The sequence below is a fragment of the Pseudorasbora parva genome, chromosome 11 (genome assembly GCF_024679245.1).
Source record: "Pseudorasbora parva isolate DD20220531a chromosome 11, ASM2467924v1, whole genome shotgun sequence".
Taxonomy (NCBI): domain Eukaryota; kingdom Metazoa; phylum Chordata; class Actinopteri; order Cypriniformes; family Gobionidae; genus Pseudorasbora; species Pseudorasbora parva.
The window spans coordinates 12432900-12452750 of record NC_090182.1 but is presented as its reverse complement, the minus strand read 5'-3'; the positions used below and the strand labels follow the sequence as shown (position 1 = coordinate 12452750).

The 19851-nt window shown below is 36.3% G+C and overlaps 2 protein-coding genes across 2 annotated transcripts in view; one reads left to right on the top strand and one right to left on the bottom strand.

Annotated features, from left to right (window-relative positions):
• The window catches only part of tbc1d2 (TBC1 domain family, member 2), a 42321-nt gene extending 28146 nt beyond the window's left edge, over positions 1-14175 (top strand). Inside the window, exons 11-15 of the mRNA XM_067457110.1 lie at positions 1222-1342; positions 1986-2171; positions 2343-2464; positions 6087-6282; positions 14086-14175. Of these exons, the coding sequence (XP_067313211.1) occupies positions 1222-1342; positions 1986-2171; positions 2343-2464; positions 6087-6282; positions 14086-14151 (691 nt within the window). The 3' untranslated portion in view covers positions 14152-14175. The remainder of the gene's footprint in view (positions 1-1221; positions 1343-1985; positions 2172-2342; positions 2465-6086; positions 6283-14085) is intronic.
• Positions 6400-19851, bottom strand: part of slc44a1b (solute carrier family 44 member 1b) — a 38797-nt gene continuing 25345 nt past the window's right edge. The window contains exons 14-16 of the mRNA XM_067457111.1: positions 17535-17771; positions 14582-14686; positions 6400-12286 (exon numbers count right to left, since the gene is read on the bottom strand). Of these exons, the coding sequence (XP_067313212.1) occupies positions 12263-12286; positions 14582-14686; positions 17535-17771 (366 nt within the window). The 3' untranslated portion in view covers positions 6400-12262. The remainder of the gene's footprint in view (positions 12287-14581; positions 14687-17534; positions 17772-19851) is intronic.

Sequence of the window (19851 nt, the reverse complement as noted above, 5' to 3'; positions counted from 1 at the left end):
GTATAAAAAAAAATTTTTTTACATACTTAATTTTACATATAATGTGTCATACTTGAGTACACCCCTTTGACAATGCAAAGCAGCACACCAATTACCTATTTCACTCTGCATGTAAAGTGAAATTTGCCTTGTCTGCCAGGCTGAACACTGCCAACAAGCTATTCAACAAACATAATCAAACATATAAAAATGTGTATTAAATTCTTTAATAAATAGGAATTTATTTTCATGCTCAGTTTTACATTTAACCACTTAAACTCTGTGGACCCTGTACAGGGTCCGGTATGACATCGTCATGTATATACGTTCAATTTTAAATGTCTGTGAATGAGCTATGATGTCATATTTGGTACCATTTGAAAGCTTAGAGTCTCTACTTTCTGGGGATATGCATCACTTTGGCATTTATTTTGGACAAAGTCATGTATTTACACTAAATTACTCTGTTGCCATTTCCGTCTGGATTTGGCCTACCCTAATTGAAAAGCCTCCCATACACACATACAGTGGTCTAGGTTCAAAATGTTGGTGTTATTTTACAGGAAAAATACTGAGTGTAATGGGTTAATGTGTCATAATTGAGTACACCACTTTAACACCCCTATCTACGTGTAAAGTGATATGTGGGTTACATTTTATTTTAATGTGTCCCTGTTACAGTTTAATTATACATTTTAAGTACTGAGTAATATTAATTAACTACATGGACTTACTGGAGAGTTAGGGTAGGATTAGGGTTTGGTTTAGTAGCATGTAATTATGCATCATTTATAGTTATTACATATTGTTATTACATGTTATTATTTGACAGTGTCCTTGTAACATATGTTACATGTTCTTATCAAAGCAATTGCAGTCAATCTTGCATAATTATATGCAACTAACCCTAATCTAATCTAAGTAGTACATGTTGATAGTTAATAGTACTCAGTACTTAAAAATATAATGATACTGTAACAGGGACACATTCAAATAAAGTGTAACCAAATAAAGTGTTACCGCTATTTGCCTTGCTGAGCACTGCCAACAGGCTATTCAGAACTAACATCATGCTGACTTTATATAGGCCATATCATGTGATAGGCTGACATCTAGTGGTTATTTGTTGATGAACAACTTGCTGGGTGCCATAGGATTAGGGGTAGGTTTACTGTAAGCCATGACACCTACTGTATATGCAAAAAGAAAAGTAAATACCACTCTCTATCCCACTGTGTGCAGACTGGCGGCCATTGCTCTGCTGGTACTGCAGGATGAGGAAGATGCCTTCTGGTGCCTGGTAGTGATTGTGGAATACATCATGCCTCACAATTATTACACTAAAGACCTGCTGGGCTGTCAGGTGAGAACTTGAAAAATCTGAATCTTAAAATAAGCTTGTTTTACTTTAATACTTAATCCCAAAATGTGCTGCTCATTAGGCAGTTTGAAATAGTGTAGTGTATAGGCTTTGTTTTTTAATGAAGTAAAGTTGTGTTTATGGCATGCCGTATATCATAACGATTCTGAACTGTAAAAAGCTTTCACATGCTTGTAGAACTCGTAATTTTCTGAGAGCTACAACTACCCGGCCACTGTACCACCTGACCACTGCAGATCAATCGGTGTATCAAAGACACTGACATCAACGTACAGTTTCTTATGTAAACGCAGTGATAATCTGCAATATTATCACAATTTAAATTACTATTAGATTAAAAAAAAAAAAAAAAATGTATTCCTGTGAATTGTGCTCCTTAATATTTTTGTGGAAACAGTGACATTTTTTTTCATGATTCTTGAATTAATTTTTAAGTTAAAAATAATATATTTTAATATATATTTTAAAGTTGTAACAATATAAAAATCTTTGGTGTCAATTTGAATACATTTAATTCATTGTTGCTGGGGAAATAAATTAACTAACCCCAAAGTATAATGTATATTCCTCAAGCTCTAAATGGGCCATCTTCATTTTACTGTCTCTCTCCCACACTTCTATCCAGGCCGATCAGCGTGTACTAAAGGACCTCATGTCGGAGAAACTGCCTCGACTCACAGCCCATCTGGAAGCGTTAAAAGTAGACATATCGCTCATCACTGTTGAATGGTTCCTGGTACTGTTCGTTGAGAGTCTGCCTACCCGCATACTGTTTAAAGTATGGGACGCCTTCCTGTATGAGGGCATCAAGGTATTTTGGATCCATGACAGAGCATTTTGAGAAATGGTGCATCAGTACTGGGTTCTCTTGAATTACTGAACAAATTACAAACTAATAATAGTTGGATGTTTCTGAATACTCTGCTGCTGAACCTTATGTAATAGTTTTGTTGAATGAATCCCCCTTTCATCTTGTTCATAGGTGATATTCCGATATGCACTGGCTCTTTTCAAATACAGAGAGGAAGACATCTTAAAGATTCAAGACAGTGTCGAAATGTACCAGTATCTCCGCATCTTCCCCAACACCATTGCAGATGGAAGGTGAGATGAAGGATAGAAAAGAAAGTACTATAAACTGAGTGTGTAGGTGTCATGAACTGGCTTTGTTTTGTTTTTTTATACTGTTGTCTGAGGTCAACTTATGACGTTTGCATGGTTTTTACATGGGCATTCCGCATTGGAGACTTAGAAGTAAATGCCCACGGCTAGGAATGGATAAGATTTGCATATTTAACGAAATTATGCTCCCTTGTCAGTTCACGTTAGGGAGAGATTGTTTTGAAAGCGGCCGGAAAAATTCTCTGACAGGGCTCAATCTCAAAACGTATATATCAAACAAACACAATGATTTAGTATCTATTATCCACCCCTGATTTATTTATTTTTTTACTTCTTGGCCTGTCCGATCGGTGGATATAAGGGTGAAAATGGACTGCATTTATATAGCGCTTTTATCCAAAGCGCCGTCCGCAGGCCTGTGGGTGAACCACACAGGCCTGCGGATGGGCTTGTTTTGGTAGCCCGTCTGGAAATCACATAGCCCCGGGGCGTTGGGCTTTGCAAGCCCTGGTAGTCTGATCCTGAATCGCAATTAACCAACAAATAAGGGATTCTCCAGCCTGTGACAGCTGCTGGTATGCTCTGTTAGACACGTCACGTACACATTATCAGTGCCATCTGTAACAATTCAATACTATCGCATATAAAAAACATGATTTACTCACATAAGTGTGTTGTACCATTCCTGTCGGATCCAATATAGAAGGCACAGCATTGTGTTTAAATCTCAATATGTCTGGAAATTCAGCGCCGACTTGTATCTTGTTAACAAACGATTATCTTGCTATCTTTGGTGTGTTTATTGCTCGGTAACGCGATCAGTTTAGCTGTACGAGTCGGTGGGCGGGGCTACAGAAGCAGGAGTACACATAGAGGCGGCGTTTCACCGTTCTAATACGTCATTGATTAGAGAGCCTCGTTTGTTGGGCCTGGTGTCTATAAAAGCTTTTCTTTTACTAACAAGGATGTTTTCACCTCTGAACCTTACAGGCTATTCTTATATTATCTTGACCTTTTATGTATCAAAACCTCAAGGGAAAGTTGATTTCTCAATTCATCACCCCTTTAAAAAAAAGTAAGGGTAACATATAATATACTGTATTAAGATAGAGCTATATTTATATACATAGAGTAATGAATAGCATAGGAAAGTTGATGCATTCTAAAGGTATTAAAGCATTATAAATGTATTCACTAAAAAAAAAAAAAAAAAAAAAACATTTTTGTTGCTTTAAATAACGTAAACATCAACTGAAATACATCATTTTAAAAAATGTTATCTTCATGTACTAAAATAACTAGAAATAAAATGTAATAAAAAAAAATATATATATATATACCATTTACGTAAACCACATACGTAATAATGCTAATAATTTCACTTCTCCATTTCATTTTAAAGGAGTTCCTTTTTTTGTAGCGTCAGAATAGTTATTTTTTGCCAGTCAGTCAGACACACACACACACACACACACATTTTATATATATATATATATATATATATATATATATATATATATATATATATATATATATATATATATATATATATATATATATATATAAATTTATATAATTTAGAAACACTAGATTTTTTTCAGAAATATTGTTGATATTCATTGCTTGAAGTTTGAAGGATGATTAGCTGTGGGTATACCATTGTTCTGCTAGCATGTTTTACAAAATACCAAGGCACTTCAACAAAACCTTTATTTTGTCAAAAACACAGTGATCAAAATTAGAGAACTATATCTAATGCAGCACAAAAAAAACATTACAAATAAAAGGTGATGCTTCCAGCAGTCAAAAATTAGTAGGAAGTATAGAGGCCCTTGCTTTGAATGAGCTCAGCACATCTGCGGCCACAGGACATCACTAGATACTCACACACTGCTCTGGTGTGATCTTTGTCTACTCTTCTTCCAGTCTCGAAGAAGACCGAATCCACATTGAAAGTCTCCACATTGTCCTGTCCTCGTGCATTGGTCTTGCGTACCTTTTTGGGTATTTGAATGAATTAGTGTCTTTGTAAAGCTTAAATATTCTAGAAATGACAGATTTGAAATGACCAACTTCTTTTGCAATAGCTGAAAGGGTCATCCCTTTGGCCTTCATCTGGACAAGCTTGAAGGTATCTAAAAGTGTTCTCTAAATATGACCAGCGTTATTTTTCAATTGACTTAATTAAGTTGTATGTACTGTACTTCAGTATATATTTAACTTGTGAAATATGCTTAAAAAACTGCCCTTCTGCTCCTGTTAGGATAATTTCAAAAAGGACTAAGCAGTGACCTTGAAATCTAGGAAATTCTTTGTTGTTCTCTAATTTTGATCTCCACTGTATATACACACATCCACCTAAAGGATTATTAGGAACATCTGTTCAATTTCTCATTAATGCAGTTATCTAATCAACCAACAACATGGCAGTTGCTTCAATGCATTTAGGGGTGTGTCCTGGTCAAGACAATCTCCTGAACTCCAAACTGAATGTCAGATTGGGAAAGAAAAGCGATTTAAGCAATTTTGAGTGTGGCATGGTTGCTGGTGCCAGACGGGCCGGCCTGAGTATTTCAAAATCTGCTCAGTTACTGGGATTTTCACTCACAACCATTTCTAGGGTTTACAAAGAAGGGTGTGAAACGGGAAAAACATCCAGTATGCAGCAGTCCTGTGGGTGAAAATGCCTTGTTGATGCTAGAGGTCAGAGGAGAATGGGTAGACTGATTCAAGCTGATCGAAGAGCAACTTTGACTGAAATAACCACTCCTTACAACTGAGGTATGCACTTTAGGCCCCTTAGTGCCAATTGGGCATCGTTTAAATGCCACGGCCTACCTGAGCATAGTTTCTGACCATGTCCTTCCCTATATGACCACCATGTACCCATCCTCTGATGGCTACTTCCAGTAGGATAATGCACCATGTCACAAAGCTCAAATCATTTCAGATTGGTTTCTTAAGCATGACAATGAGTTCACTGTACTAAAATGGCCCCCACAGTCACCAGATCTCAACCCAATAGAGCATCTTTGGGATGTGGTGGAACTGGAGCTTAGTGCCTCCGGAGGATGTGCATCCCACAAATCTCCATCAACTGCAAGATGCTATCCTATCAATATGGGCCACCATTTTTTAAAGAATGCTTTCAGCACCTTGTTGAATCAATGCCACGTAGAATTAAGGCAGTTCTGAAGGCGAAAGGGGGTCAAACACAGTATTAGTATGGTGTTCCTAATAATCCTTTAGGTGTGTGTGTATATGTATATATATGTATATATGTGTGTATATATATATATATTCATTGAGCCATAGTAAAACAAATCAATCCGAGCAGTCACACAAATAGAAACAGAATATGGGTCAGAAGCCTCTGTGGTGTGGCTATTTTAAACACACGGCCCTGATACGATGCATGCCTGCCGACGTTGTGCACCTGCTCATTTCTGCATAGATGGCTTGGTTTCAAAAACACAAAGTTGTAAAGCTTGCTTGGGGAGTGTGTTTCTAAACCAGAGGTTTCTACAGGAAATAAACATGATAATGTCTTCACTGTAGTTTTCATAGATACAATCTCAATATACCTCATCTTCTTTTTCCACAGGAAGCTGACAAGCATTGCCTTCAATGACATGAACCCACTGCCCATGAAGCTGATACGGAACCGGCGCACCGTACATCTGGAACACCTCCGCGCTGAGATTAAAGAGCTGGAGAACTTACAGAAAGCATACAAAGCTGAACACGTCCAGTGCAAAGACAAAGAGCTGGACACCCTGGCTAGTGAAGATGAAGAGGAGGTATAGAGGAGTCAGACATAAGCTCTTGATGCATGTGCTAAAGCCTTGAATGCTGAATGAGAAACACTAAATAAAAAGAACCCATCATTTACTCACCCTTATTTTGTTCTAAATATTTTAGTTTAGTAAAAGTGAAAGGAGATGGATTCTGTCTAGAAAGGCACCATAAAACTATATTCCAAGTTGTCCAAAATCATATATCATCATAAGTTGCTTTTATCAGGATAACATGAAGGTGCGTAAATGATGACAATTTCATTTTGCATAAGACAATGCACATGGCTTGAACAAAAGGGTCAATTCTTGTCAGTAAGGGCAGCAGAAAACTGCACTGACCTCAGTATTGGACATGTACAGGCCCTACATATTTTGCACAGATGCGTATTTATGCAACTACGCTACGGTTCAAAAGATTTGTGTAAAAAAGATTTATTTACATAAATTAATTCACCAAGGATGCATTACATTTATCAAAAGTGACAGTAAAGAGTAGTTTCAAAATAGAAATTTACTCAAATGCAGTTTTTTCCCTATTCCTCAAAGAATTCTACATTCTTGCATCAAATCAGCTTATTTTGAATGATTTCTGAAGGATAATGATGCTGAAAATCCAGCTTTGCATCACATGAATAAACTATATTTTAAAATATATTTAAATAGAAAACATTTCTTTAAAATAGTAATACCATGTCACAATATTACTATTTTCATTGTATTTTTGATCTAAGAAATCCAGCCTTGGTGAGCAGAACTTTCATTAAACAGTTCACGACCCCAAACTTTTGAACAGTAGCGTATATAAAAATAAAAAAACACTCAGCAAAGAATTGTTTTCAAATTTGAAGTGTTTGCGTTTTTTGGTTAAGATTTTGTGATGCTACTGTATGTAACACTTGCACACATATATCCTCATGCACAGTTCAAAAACCAAAATATCATCCTTAAAACATGCACATAATAAATATAAAACTTTTTTCACTCCAGTTTGTCTTCATATTTGATGAAAATCCAGTGTAAAGTCTGTCTGAACAGTGGACACTGAAGAAACAGTAATTTTTTCCCCATTTTATTACTTTAAAAAACAGGAAACATATGAAATCATAAATATAAAAATCAAACAAATCAACAAAAACTTAGTTCAATGTTACAAACACCTTTACTGCAGGTAAGAGCTAATAGCTAATATCACACCAGAGGAGTAAACTGATGTATTGCCTATCCGTGACTGTATCTGATAACAGAATCGGCCTATTCCCCCGTATGACAAGAACAGAAGCACAGTTTCCCAAAATAAAGAGGAGAAACGGACTCACAATCTCACCTCGAAAAATAAAAACAGTGGCTTGTCGCATAATAAAGCTATTGTTCTATCAGTGTTAAGTCACATGTATTCTAATGCCAAACAGTTCACGTTTCTACAAAAATGGCTCATTGTTTTAAAGAGTTAGAAAAATCCCAGGTCAGGGGCATGCAGGTCATTGTGTGTATGTGTGTGTGTGCAGTGGTTATGGGTTTTACTAGCTTGCCTCTAAGCACAGCTCGTCTGTCTCTTTCTAATACACACTGACAGGACTAGCGATATCACAGCTGTTAGAGATGCTTTCAGTGATTTAAAGAAAGAAGGAAGAGGCTGTGAACAAAAACAAGAGCTAACGGTTTTCAGTTTGTGCACATTTGGCAATATAAAGTGAAGAGCCAAAGCCAATGTTCAAGGCACATTGGCTCGAACATTTTTGACTCGAACATTTTTGATCCTGTTCACTGGAATAGGAGCAAAAAGATCCTGTTCCAGTGATTATGACACTGGTATCCATAATAATAATTTAAAAAAAAGAAAAACCTTTCTCAGGCAGTAAATGCCCATTGTAAGGTCAGTTTTTCAGCCCAAATCCCAAAGTCCAATCATTTTGATTCCAAAAAAAGCATTAAAAGATGTATCTCACAAAACCGGTATTTTTGCATTATAATTTTTTTGTGCATTGTGACATTATTGTATGACAATTAAGCACAATTCTCAAGATCATCATAAAAAAATGATAAAAAATAAATAAAATGCAATAAGGGCTATATATATATATATATATATATATATATATATATATATATATATATATATACACACACACACACACATGTAGGCTACGTGTGTGTATGTTTTAAATTGCATTTGTACCTCATATAAGAGAACATACTTGCCCTTGTGCTGATTTCATTACAAATATATAATTTATATAATAATACAAATAGATATTTATATAATAGAAAATGATAATTGTAAAATAATAATAAACTAGTGATGAAATAAATAAATAAACATCCAGATGCAAATTTTTCGAATTATCATGAAAATAATGTCACAATTACAAATAACCTTAATGTGTCTATTTTACTTCATGCCAAATCATTTCTTTTTTGTTTTCTTCATGATTTTGGGGTGACGTGTTTTTGTGAGATTCACCCTAAAAAGTAAGTTCCGCCATTCGGATTTAATCACAGTCATCAAGTTTAAGTTACCTGATGAAACTGCTACGTAACCAGAAACTGCAACGTCAAGCAATTAGAAGACAGATTTTGTTGACAGAGAAGATTCTTTTTAAACATTTATGAAACATCTCTATATTGAATGCGCTATAAGACGATTTGAACTATAAATGTTTTACAGATATCTTTAATTCGTCTCTGTGTTTAATGTACGCCATCTTAGTGCAATATTTAACATGCTTTCAGCATAAGTTTTGTGTGGCAAATGTTAAAATCTCCTAGAATTTTTTTTTTTTTTTCTTAATTCATGCTCTTAATATCTCATAAATACATCGTGTTCGTTTCTAAACCCTCCCAGAAAACATCATGTCATTTTAACACAATTCACAACATTTCCCTCCAATGCAAGACGCCAAAACATGGAATTAAAATAAAGGGGGGAAAACTTCCTCAGTCAGTATTTATCAATATGTAACATGACATGTTCAAAACATCCATACAAAAAACTGCACACATCACAGACATTTTTGCTAAATCTGACATTTGTTAGAAAAAGAAAAAAGCCGACTGCCGATTCCTCTATGCGTAAATAAATGCTATATATTCTCCTCAGCCGCATCTACCACGTTCTGGCATTCGTTCTGGCTGGGTTAAATGACTGAATGGTTCGATCTGTTTAAGGCTCATGAGCGGGTTCTCTTCTGTGTTGCACTGAACTGTAATCCAGCAGGGGGCGACATTCACTCAGTTGGTTAAGGCAAAATGCAAGTTTCATGTGACTCTCCTCTCCTACTGTCTAGCAGAAAATAAAATGACATTTTTTCCTTTCAAAATACTTTGCACGAGTAGGAAGACTTAAGTTTGATGCAGATATGAAAGTCGGTGTATCTCACTAGCGTAAAGCGACCAAACTCTCCATTGGTTGCAAAGCAAAAGAGAACAAATGACGACTACAAAACTATGCAAAAGCTAACATTAGTACATAGGTCGAAAAAAGAAAAGGAAAGATTTTGCCATTTTACCCTACATTCAACCCTACAGGTTGGATGAGGAATCGCCCCCCTGAGAGATTGGCGCTTTATGCTGTGGATCATAGATGCTCATGCACTCAATTTCAGTCAAATGAGGCAAAGTCGTGTTAGTTTAACAACCAAAGACAATGACCAAGCCACATTACAGCACCAGAATTGCCCCACTGCTGATTTACGAACAGGAGTAGCCTTGCATTTCTTTGATGGATTAATTGCTAACAAACCATTTCTACATGGACTACCGGTCAAACGTTTTGGAAGGAAGTCTATCATGCTCATCAAGGATGCATTCAACTGATCAAAGTTACAGTAAACGCATTTATAATGGGACAAAATGTTTCCATTTCAAGTCAATTCTGTTCATCAAAGACAATTCTGAGGGGGGAAAAAAGCATAATAATTTTGTAGAAACCGTGATTTATTTTATTTATTTTTTAAAGCTACACTGTGTAACTTTTTTAGTTTATTCTTAGCTAAAAACACTTAGTTATTTCAAAAATATATGCTCATTAATGTATATTTACTTTTTTCAAGTAATAAAGTATTCTCGTAAGTTTATAATATGCCATTGAAAATACATACGGATGAGGGGTTCGAATGCCGGTCGCCATGTTGCCCCTCCATCTTGAAAGTACATTAGCCAAAGAGGGACATACCCATAAATTCAAGCTTCGCTTTTCGCGTTTTAACACTCGATGGCACCGTGTCGAATGTGAAGAGGGGGATTGCCATGTTAATCTTGGACTAAATCGGCCACCGTAGGAGTTAAAACGAAATCAGAATTGAGAGGAATAGAAACTAATATTCACTTGATGGTCATATACCTTTACACCGCTAGATGGGGGGAAATATCACACAGTGTAGCTTTATGAAGTCTCTTTATAAACTTTATGAAGTTTATTATTTGAAAAAAAAGAAAGAAAAAAATATATAGGCCTATATATATTGTTAAAAAAAATTACTCCAGTCTTCAGTCACAAGATCCTTCAGAAAACATTCTAATATGCTGATGCTCAAGAAACATTTATTATTGTTATCAATAATGAAACAATTTAACATTTTTAAAGAAATAGTTACTGTGGAAGTTTGTTTCCGCCACACAGTAAAAAATGTAATCTTAATTTCTCTCACAAATCTGACTTTTTTTCTCAGATTTGTAAATTTACAACACACCATTGGGTTTTTTCTTATAGTCAAAATTGTGAGTTATAAAGTCAGAATTGCACAATATAGTCAGAATTATGAGTTATAAAATCAGAACAATAAAGTCAGAATTGTGTTATAAACTCCCAATTGTAAGATAGAAAGTCACAATTAGGTTTTAAAAAGTTTTATTTTGTGTCAGAAACAAGCTTCCATACTACCATTCAAACATTTGTGGTAAGATTTTTTTTTTAAAGAGAGAAAAAAAAAGAGAGAAATTAATACGTTTATTCATTAAGGATGCATTAAATTAATCAAAAGTTAAGATATTTATTATGTTTCAAGTAAATGCTGTTCATTGAACTCATTCATCAAAGAATCCTGAAAAAGTATTACTGTTTCCAGAAAAATATCACGCAGCACAACTGGTTTCAACAATGGTAAGAATCAGAAATGATTCTTGAGAATACAATTCTGTGACTGAAGACTGGAGTAATGATGCAGACATTTCAGCTTTGCATCACAGGAACAAATGACATTTTATAATATATTCAAACAGAAAACAGTTCTTTTGATTTGTAATAATATTTCACAATATTACCATTTTACTGTATTTTTTGTGCAAATAAATGTAACCTAAAAGCATTCAAAACTTAAGGTAAGCTTAAAAGACTTCATGCTTCCAAACCTTTGACTGGTAGTATAACTGACCAGGTGAAGTCACCCTATTGTGTAATATATCCTGGGTTATACTCTAACATCCACAGCAGGGGAAAAAAAGACCTTTTTGACCAGTTTCATCAAAACTCAGAAGCAAACTAAATATCACCACCATTGGAGGGAAAGCAACCAGCCAATCTTTTTACACAGAAGTGAAAGGCATGGTAATGTTATTTCAGTTAAATAACACAACCAAGCATTTTTTTAAAGAAATAAAAAGTGTAGATGCTTCCGTATTTGGATTAAAAGAAATAAAAGTGCTGCACTGCAGTATGTGGGTTTTTCATAAACAAAAAAAAGTTTGTTATGAAAAATTGACAATAAAAACAGTGATTCTAGACATTATTAATACTGTGTTTCACTAGATGGCAACTGGGTTTTTTAGTCTTATAAAAAGGACATCACTACGAAAAATGCATCAGGCTTTTTAAAATATGCAGCGCTCCAATATAAAGTGCTTCATTACATTGTTATTTCATTTTTTTTTTTACAGTTTCTTATTAAAATATTGTATTCCCTGGAGTGAAACCATAGTAAACATGTTACACATTGGTAAAAATAAACATTTTGGAATGTCTTTAAAAAGTCCCATGGGCTGATTTTGGTCAAGCAGAGCTTGTCCCGGGAGCCTACAGGAAAGAAACACGTCATTAGTCTTATTACTCCCAAACAAACCAACAACTAATCATCTGATCTGGATCTGGAGGAGTTAGTCCACTTCATCATTGGCATTGCAAAATGCAAAAAGCAGGTGTGAGAAGCCATGCTTATTGAGAGGGTGTTATGATGGATGTAAAGCCTGTCTTGAAACCAGATTTATAACAATAGATTTCAGGAACACAGTATATGGGTAGTTGACAAATGTGAAATTTTAAAATGACCATGAACTACTTCAGCACCAAGAGTTTAGGGTTAAATAAGAATTTATAAGGAAAAGTATATTATATACATTTTTCTTGCAGTTCATGTAAAAAAAAAAGCATATATATATATTCATGATATGAACACGTTTGAAACAACTTTTTTTTTCATTCACTATAACTATATAAATAAAATTTAAATTAATTTTTTTTACATATTTTTAAAGTGCCCTTAAATGCTATTTTAAAGGTTCCAATTTTTATTTTATTTTTTTGAGGTGTCCTACAATAGGTTTACATGCATCCAAGGATTGGAATTCTCTCATAATATACAGTCTAATTCAGATTCTGCCTCTCTAAATCCGCCTTTCCGAAAGTCTACCCTTCTCTGATTGGTCAGACGGCCCAGTCTGTTGTGATTGGTATTCCACTTACAACCGAGCCTGCAACGAGAGTCCTGAAAACTGAAGCCGACGCATCTCGATCGCCCCCAGGTGGCTGGATGTAGTATAGGTCATAAACCCCACCCCTCAATGACATAGACAAACTAAACAATCAAATTACACTTCAAATACATTTCTCCAAAGATGGTTTCTGTTATTTTCTGTTATGATTTTATCATGCTGACGTTAGTGTTCGTTCTTTAAATATGTTTGGTTTAGTTAGTTATTTGATGCTATAAAAACGGGGGTGTGACGTTATGATCGACAGCTGAGATTGACAGCTTCTCTGAACGAAGTTCACGATCGGTTCTTTCTTTTGGGAGACAATAAATTTGATCATTTCAACCTTGCAGACCTTTTACATTCACAAACAACTATATTACACACTGCATAAAAAAGTAATATCCAAAAGCAGGATAATGGGGCACTTTAAAATACATATTCTGGACCATCACTCAATTAATGTCAGGAAAACCACATGTCTAATAAAACAAAAACTTGAAAAGTGTTGTTTAATATAGAAAATGTCAAAGAAAATGACTAGGATTAGCATTACATGTCAACGACCCATATACAGTCAGCCCCAACTTTATCCTACTAAACAAACTAAACAATCTCAGTAGTCATTTTGATAGTTTGAGTGTTTAAACTGCAAAATTGGCAGTGATGTATCCAGTAAGCCAAGAGTTAAAGGGGTAGTTCACTCTTTAAATGATGAGAAATGCTTCTTACCCTCGAGTTGTCTTTAGCCTATATGAGTTTCTTCTTCTGAACTCAAAAGAAGACATTTTGAAGAATGTCAGTAATCAAACAGTTGATGGACCTCATTGACTTCTTTTTTTCCCCTACTATGAAAGTCAGTGGGGCCCATCAATTGTTTGGTTACCCACGTTCTTCAAAATGTCTTTTTTGTTCAGCAGAAGAAAGAAACTCATACAGATTTGGAACAAATTTAGGGTGGGTAAATGATGACAGAACTGCTATTTTTGGGTGAACTATAACTATAAGTGTCGCCAGCTAAATTACTAACCGAGAATTGTGGAGCATCCTTTTATAATATAGATCATTATATGACCATCAATGTGAGAGGGTCTTTTCCTTCCTCTCCTCCTCTTGTTTTTCCAGCCTGGCGGTTTCAATTATCCTTCCTCCGAAGAGCAACATGGTGTTTTTAAGGCCACAGACATATAAGTACAGTTTATAGCTGCCATATGAGTTCAAGACAGTCAATAAAAAAGAAGAGGCAAGAATGGAATGGAAAAAAAAGATGAAAAAATAAAATAATAATAATAATCCACAGATAGAAAAATAGACGTTCATGCTCTGTTAGTGCGGTGCATAGAAAGATGAAAGATGGATAAAATGATGGAAGGAGGTGAGGAAGCATTAGTCAGCATGCAGCAACAGGCACCGGTGTGTTCTGGAGCAATGTGACCAAGAAGAAGAGGGTGGAGGTGGGCAGGCAGACAGACAGGAAGATGATCATGTCTTGTGTGAGGCAGAGCACCAGATTGTGCTCCGTCAGGGCCCAGTCCAGCAGCACACACAGCAGCAGGTAGTAAAGGTGGAACTCCTGTAACTCCTGCCATTCCGCCCCTGCCACACCCACGTCACCACTCACCATGGCCTTAACCTCCGTCAACTCTACCTCTTCCTTAGGACGGGCACGCTTGCTGCGCCCCCGCTCCTCCATCGCCATTGACTTCCTGCTGTTCTCCACAAACTCCTGCAGCAGATGAAAGTAATAAATCAAACTACAGTCCTGTACAGCTGCTTCCTAGAGGCTTTTTTCAATGTCTCAGTCTGAATTCAAGTTTGATTTATGTAAGAAGCATTAAAGCGATAGTTCACCCAAAAATAAAAACGTGATGTTTATCTGCTTACCCCCAGTGCATCCAAGATGTAGGTGTGTTTGTTTCTTTAATAGAAAACAAATTAAGATTTTAACTTCAACCATTGCAGTCTGCCAATCCTAATACATGTGAATGAGTAACAACTCTATGAGAGTAAAAAAAAAAAAAAAAACACGCCTAGACATCATGCACAAAAGGCCTGCTGCTCGTGACGACACATTGATGTCTTAAGACACGAACCAATCGATTTCTGTGAGAAACAGAACAGTATTTATGTTATTTTTTTTCCTCATATCCAGACGAATCTCATCCGTCTGGTAAGGTCAAACTGGCACGATCATATATATATATATTCCTCATTAGCGCCTACGTGGATCGGCCGAATGCGGAATCTACATAATATATTTCTATGATCACGCCGGTTTTACCTTGCCAGACAGAAGTAATGACGGATGGGAACACTAGATGCGATTCGTCTGGATGAGGTAAAAAAATAACAAATACTGTTCTGTTTCTCACAGAAACTGATCAGTTCGTGTCTTTTTGTTTTTGTGTATGTTGTCTAGGCATGTTTGTTTTTGTTTTTTTACTCTCATAGACGTTTTAGCCCTTCACAAGCATTATGACTGGCAGACTGCAACGGTTGGAATTAAAAAATCTTCATTTGTGTTCAACTGAAGAAACAAAGACACCTTCATCTTGGATGCACTGGGTGTAAACATCAGATTTTTATTTTTGGGTGAACGATCCCTTTAAGACATTCTAATGATAAAAACGCTTGAATTCACAAATTCTCAATATATATATTTATATTTTTTAAAAATCTAAATAATGTAAATTATATTTAGACTTTTCTCAACCTATAGATTTATATATAGGTATATATACCTATAGACCCATAGACTCCCGGCATCCGAGCCACTGAGGACAGTGTGGATGAATTGAATTTCTGAAGGAAATGTGCTAAAGAATGTCGGTAAAATGTTATTTATTTACATAAATAATTTTACGCATGACTGCTTTACCAGTGAGGGTTAGTACAACACTGGATTTGTGAAAAAGCTGTTTCTGAAGGATGGGTCAATACGGATGGCACTTCGTATTTTGTGGATGTTTTGCGAATTTCCTTTTTGCGAATGCTGTACAGCTGATACTCCTTAAAAAAATTGCGTGTAAGGGATTCGCTCTCTGCTGGAAGAGGGGCAGGCAGCAGCAGCTCATTTCCATTTAAAGGGACACCCACAAAAACAGAGCGTTTTTGCCCACACCCAAATAGGGGCAAATTTGACAAGCTATACTAATTGCCCTGGGGGGTATTTTGAGATGAAACTACAGACACATTCTGAGGACACCAGAGATTTATATTACATCTTGTGAAAAAGGGCATAATATGTCCCATTTAAGAGTCTATGATTGGATCATTATTGCAGTGATTATTATGTCTCTATGTTTCTTAAATTCATTGAAAGTCTTTAGGATGTGTTGGAGGAGTCTTTACAGAGTGCTTGATTTGCATTGTCAATACAAAATCTTGACCAAAAATGTTTGCACCTCTGTCTTCCGAACTCGGGTGCGCACCTGCAAACTGTATCCGAGTCCGCTTAAATAGATGGTGTGGGGTTCGATTCATGTGAAGTCCAGTATATTTTGCTGCCAATGTGAACGCAATCATACTAAATCGCGGAAGTGCCATTACGTACTTAAGCTTGTTAACAAAACCAACGGTTCAAAAACTAAAATATAAAAGTGATGTGAGCAATGCTATTCATTTTGCCACAGCTGCTGCTTTAAATGACGCAAACACACCCCGGTTTGAACCCAAATAATAAAATATGAACACAGTCCAGCGGGGGCAGGGGAGGGGCGAACAATCAAACTTGGTTTCGGCCCAGGCAATCGAGCCAAGTGTGAAAGCACCCTAAAACTATTGCTGAAAAAACAATTTGTTTCATGTTAACCAAATCATCATTCCACTTTACCTTGTGGAATGACGATTTTGTGAAATAAATAATTTGTGGAAATTATCTGCTATTGGTGCTATAATCTGATCGTTTTCATACCAACTCCAAATAGTATTCCACATTTCTTAAAACCAGAAGACCATTTTCAAACAGTTCCTTTCCTTAGTGTGCAGTTGGAAAACAGCTTCCCCACCAAAAATGAAAATGTTCTGAAATAGTGCCAATAATTGCAGACATTTTTAACCAAAGCAGCTCTCAGAACAAAAGCAGTTCCAAAGACAGTTGCTGTCCTACAACCTTTACGGCTAGTGACTGCATATCTGAAGGGCCACGATTCTGTGCAAAACCTCAAGGCTCAAACCTTCTCTTTTGATTCCAAAAAGCTGTTGGCTACACACGATTTGGCTGACTATGTGAAAAGGAGAAAGCAGCTTTCATAAGAGTGTACAAGAAACCAGCTTTGTGTGAGTTTTTTTCCCCCCCAGCAAAATCAACCAGCTTTTCAAAACAAAAGTTGAAGGTTTTCCAGAGAGAATATCTAGGACACCATCTGAATCTTAAAATATTAACGTATCCAGGCCAGCAGAGCCTGCATTCAAAAGAACGAATGAAGCTACAACACAAAACAGAAACGTGACTCAGATGGCAAGTGCGCTCTCAACACTGAGACTATTTATGGTGTTCTCATCCAGAACACAGAAGGAGACAGAAGGAGAGATTGCACAGATAGTCTGCGACCTTTCCTTCAGAGCCGACTCACCATCAGGGCCTTGTCCATGTAGAACTCCCTCCCAGGTGTGCCATTGTTGTATTTGGTGTCGATGGCAAAGCAGAGGAAGAGCACGTCCACTACGATCTCGAAGATGGACAGGAAGCAGTGTGCCACCAGGAACGCGAACAGACAGACGATGATGAGCGGCAGGACCCACTCGGTGTAATCTCTCTGATAGTTCAGCGCTAACACCCCAGTGAATGCCGTGCATGTCACGATCAGGACCTGCATGGTATCAAAATGCTCAATAAGCAGATATAACAACCAAGAAACTATTTTGGTTCACAGCATGGGCTTCTTAACCATCAATGCGTTCTTGGTAAACCAGCTTCATCAGAAAGATGGTGAAACGGCTTAACCAGTCAAATTCTATTAGCATTACATTGGTAGACCATTGGTGTCCAATCTCAGTCCTGAACCGAGTTTACTTCCAACTTGCCTCGACTGCCAGGAAGTTTCTAATATGCCTAATAATACCTTGTTTAACTGGTTTAGGTGTGTTTAATTGGAGTTGGAGCTAAACTCTGCAGGACAGTGCATAACTGAACACCCCTGGTTCAGCCACACCAGCACAACCACCATAAACCAGCTTGAGAATTCATGCTGGTCTAATTTTGTGTACGCTTTTGACTTTTAGGCTCCGTTTACAACCAATATTAAAGGGTTAGTTCAGCCAAAAATGAAATTTATGTCATTAATGACTCACCCTAATGTCATTCCACACCCGTAAGAATTCCGTTCATCTTCGAAAGGATTGAAAACTGTTTGTTTTTCAATCATCAAATAAAGATTCAAACGGTTGTGAAACAGTCTATTGATTCATAATTCAGATTGCGTGTCAAACTGCCAAACTGCTGAAATCACGTGACATTGGCGATCCAAATCATGAATCAATACGCTGATTCATGACCGTTTGAATCTTTATTTGAGGCAAACCGGAAGAGAAGACAATGCTGAATAAAGTTGGACCAAATTTTTGGACCAAAATGTATTTTCGATGCTTCAAGAGATTCTAATTAACTAACTGATGTCACATATGGACTACTTTGATGATATTTTTATTCCCTTTCTGGACATGGACAGTATAGTGTGCATTCACTTGGATACGCTCTCGGACTAAATATAAAATACCTTAAACTGTGTTCTGAAGATAAACGGAGGTCTTACGGGTATGGAACGACATTAGGGTGAGTTATTAATGACATCAATTTCATTTTTGGGTGAACTAACCCTTTAAGATGCATTTTGATCGATCAGATCATAAGTAGACGAGCAGAGATTTTCCCCAGGTACTCTGTGTTTTGACCACGGGGACCAGGGTCTAAATGAAGTTCCAGGTAAAAACTTCCCTCTCAGAAAGTCCCTGCTCGTGAGGTTGTACTTTTTCAAAGTTCAGGAACTTTCGGGGGTGGGACCTCGGCGCTGAAAATGCTGATTGGTTGAGCTCACGCAGCATTTTACTTCAACCACCATTTTTTAAAGTCTGCTGTGGGGTGTGAAGTAAGAACTGTTTGCTATTAGAATCAACAATGGAGTTTTAAAAATACGGCCGATGAACCGGCAAACGGTTTGGACGGTTTAGGCATTATTAAGCTTATATGCAGAGGACAAAATCCAGAAGGAACTGAAAAGTTGCACGCAGTCCTACGTCAGCTGACTTATTTGCCTAATCTTCCGGTACTTTAGACCACGATGGAAACACAGACAGCAATAGGTCTGAGGGGGGAAAAGTTCCTGGGTTCAAGTTCCTTTTCAAATTGCTCCAGGTAATTTTGGTGGAAACACGGCTTGCATTAGAAATCAGGAATGGTGAAAGAATTATTTAAAGAATTTACAAAAAGTTTTTTTTTATTCTAAAACGAAATCTGTTCATAGTACGATACATTTTAAACAGAAATATTATTATTAATAAATAATGGTTTAGCTGGATGTAGGACGTATACTACAATTCAAGTTTGGGGTCAGCAAGTTTTTCTTCAATGAAATAATACTTTTATTCAGCTTTTATTCAGTATTCAAATAATACTTTTATTAAGGATACATAAAGTTGATCAAAAGTAACAGCAAAGACCTTTTTAAAGGCATTCAAATAAATGCTGTTCTATTGAGCTTTTTATTTAGTAAAGAATCATGAAAAAAATTATCATGCTTTTCACACAAAAATATTGTTTTCAACATTGATAATAATATGAAATGTTTATTGAGCAGGACATCAGCATATTAGAAGGATTTCTAAAGGATCACATGACATTGAAAACTGGACTAATTATGCTGAAAATTCTGCTTTGCATCACAAAAATAAATA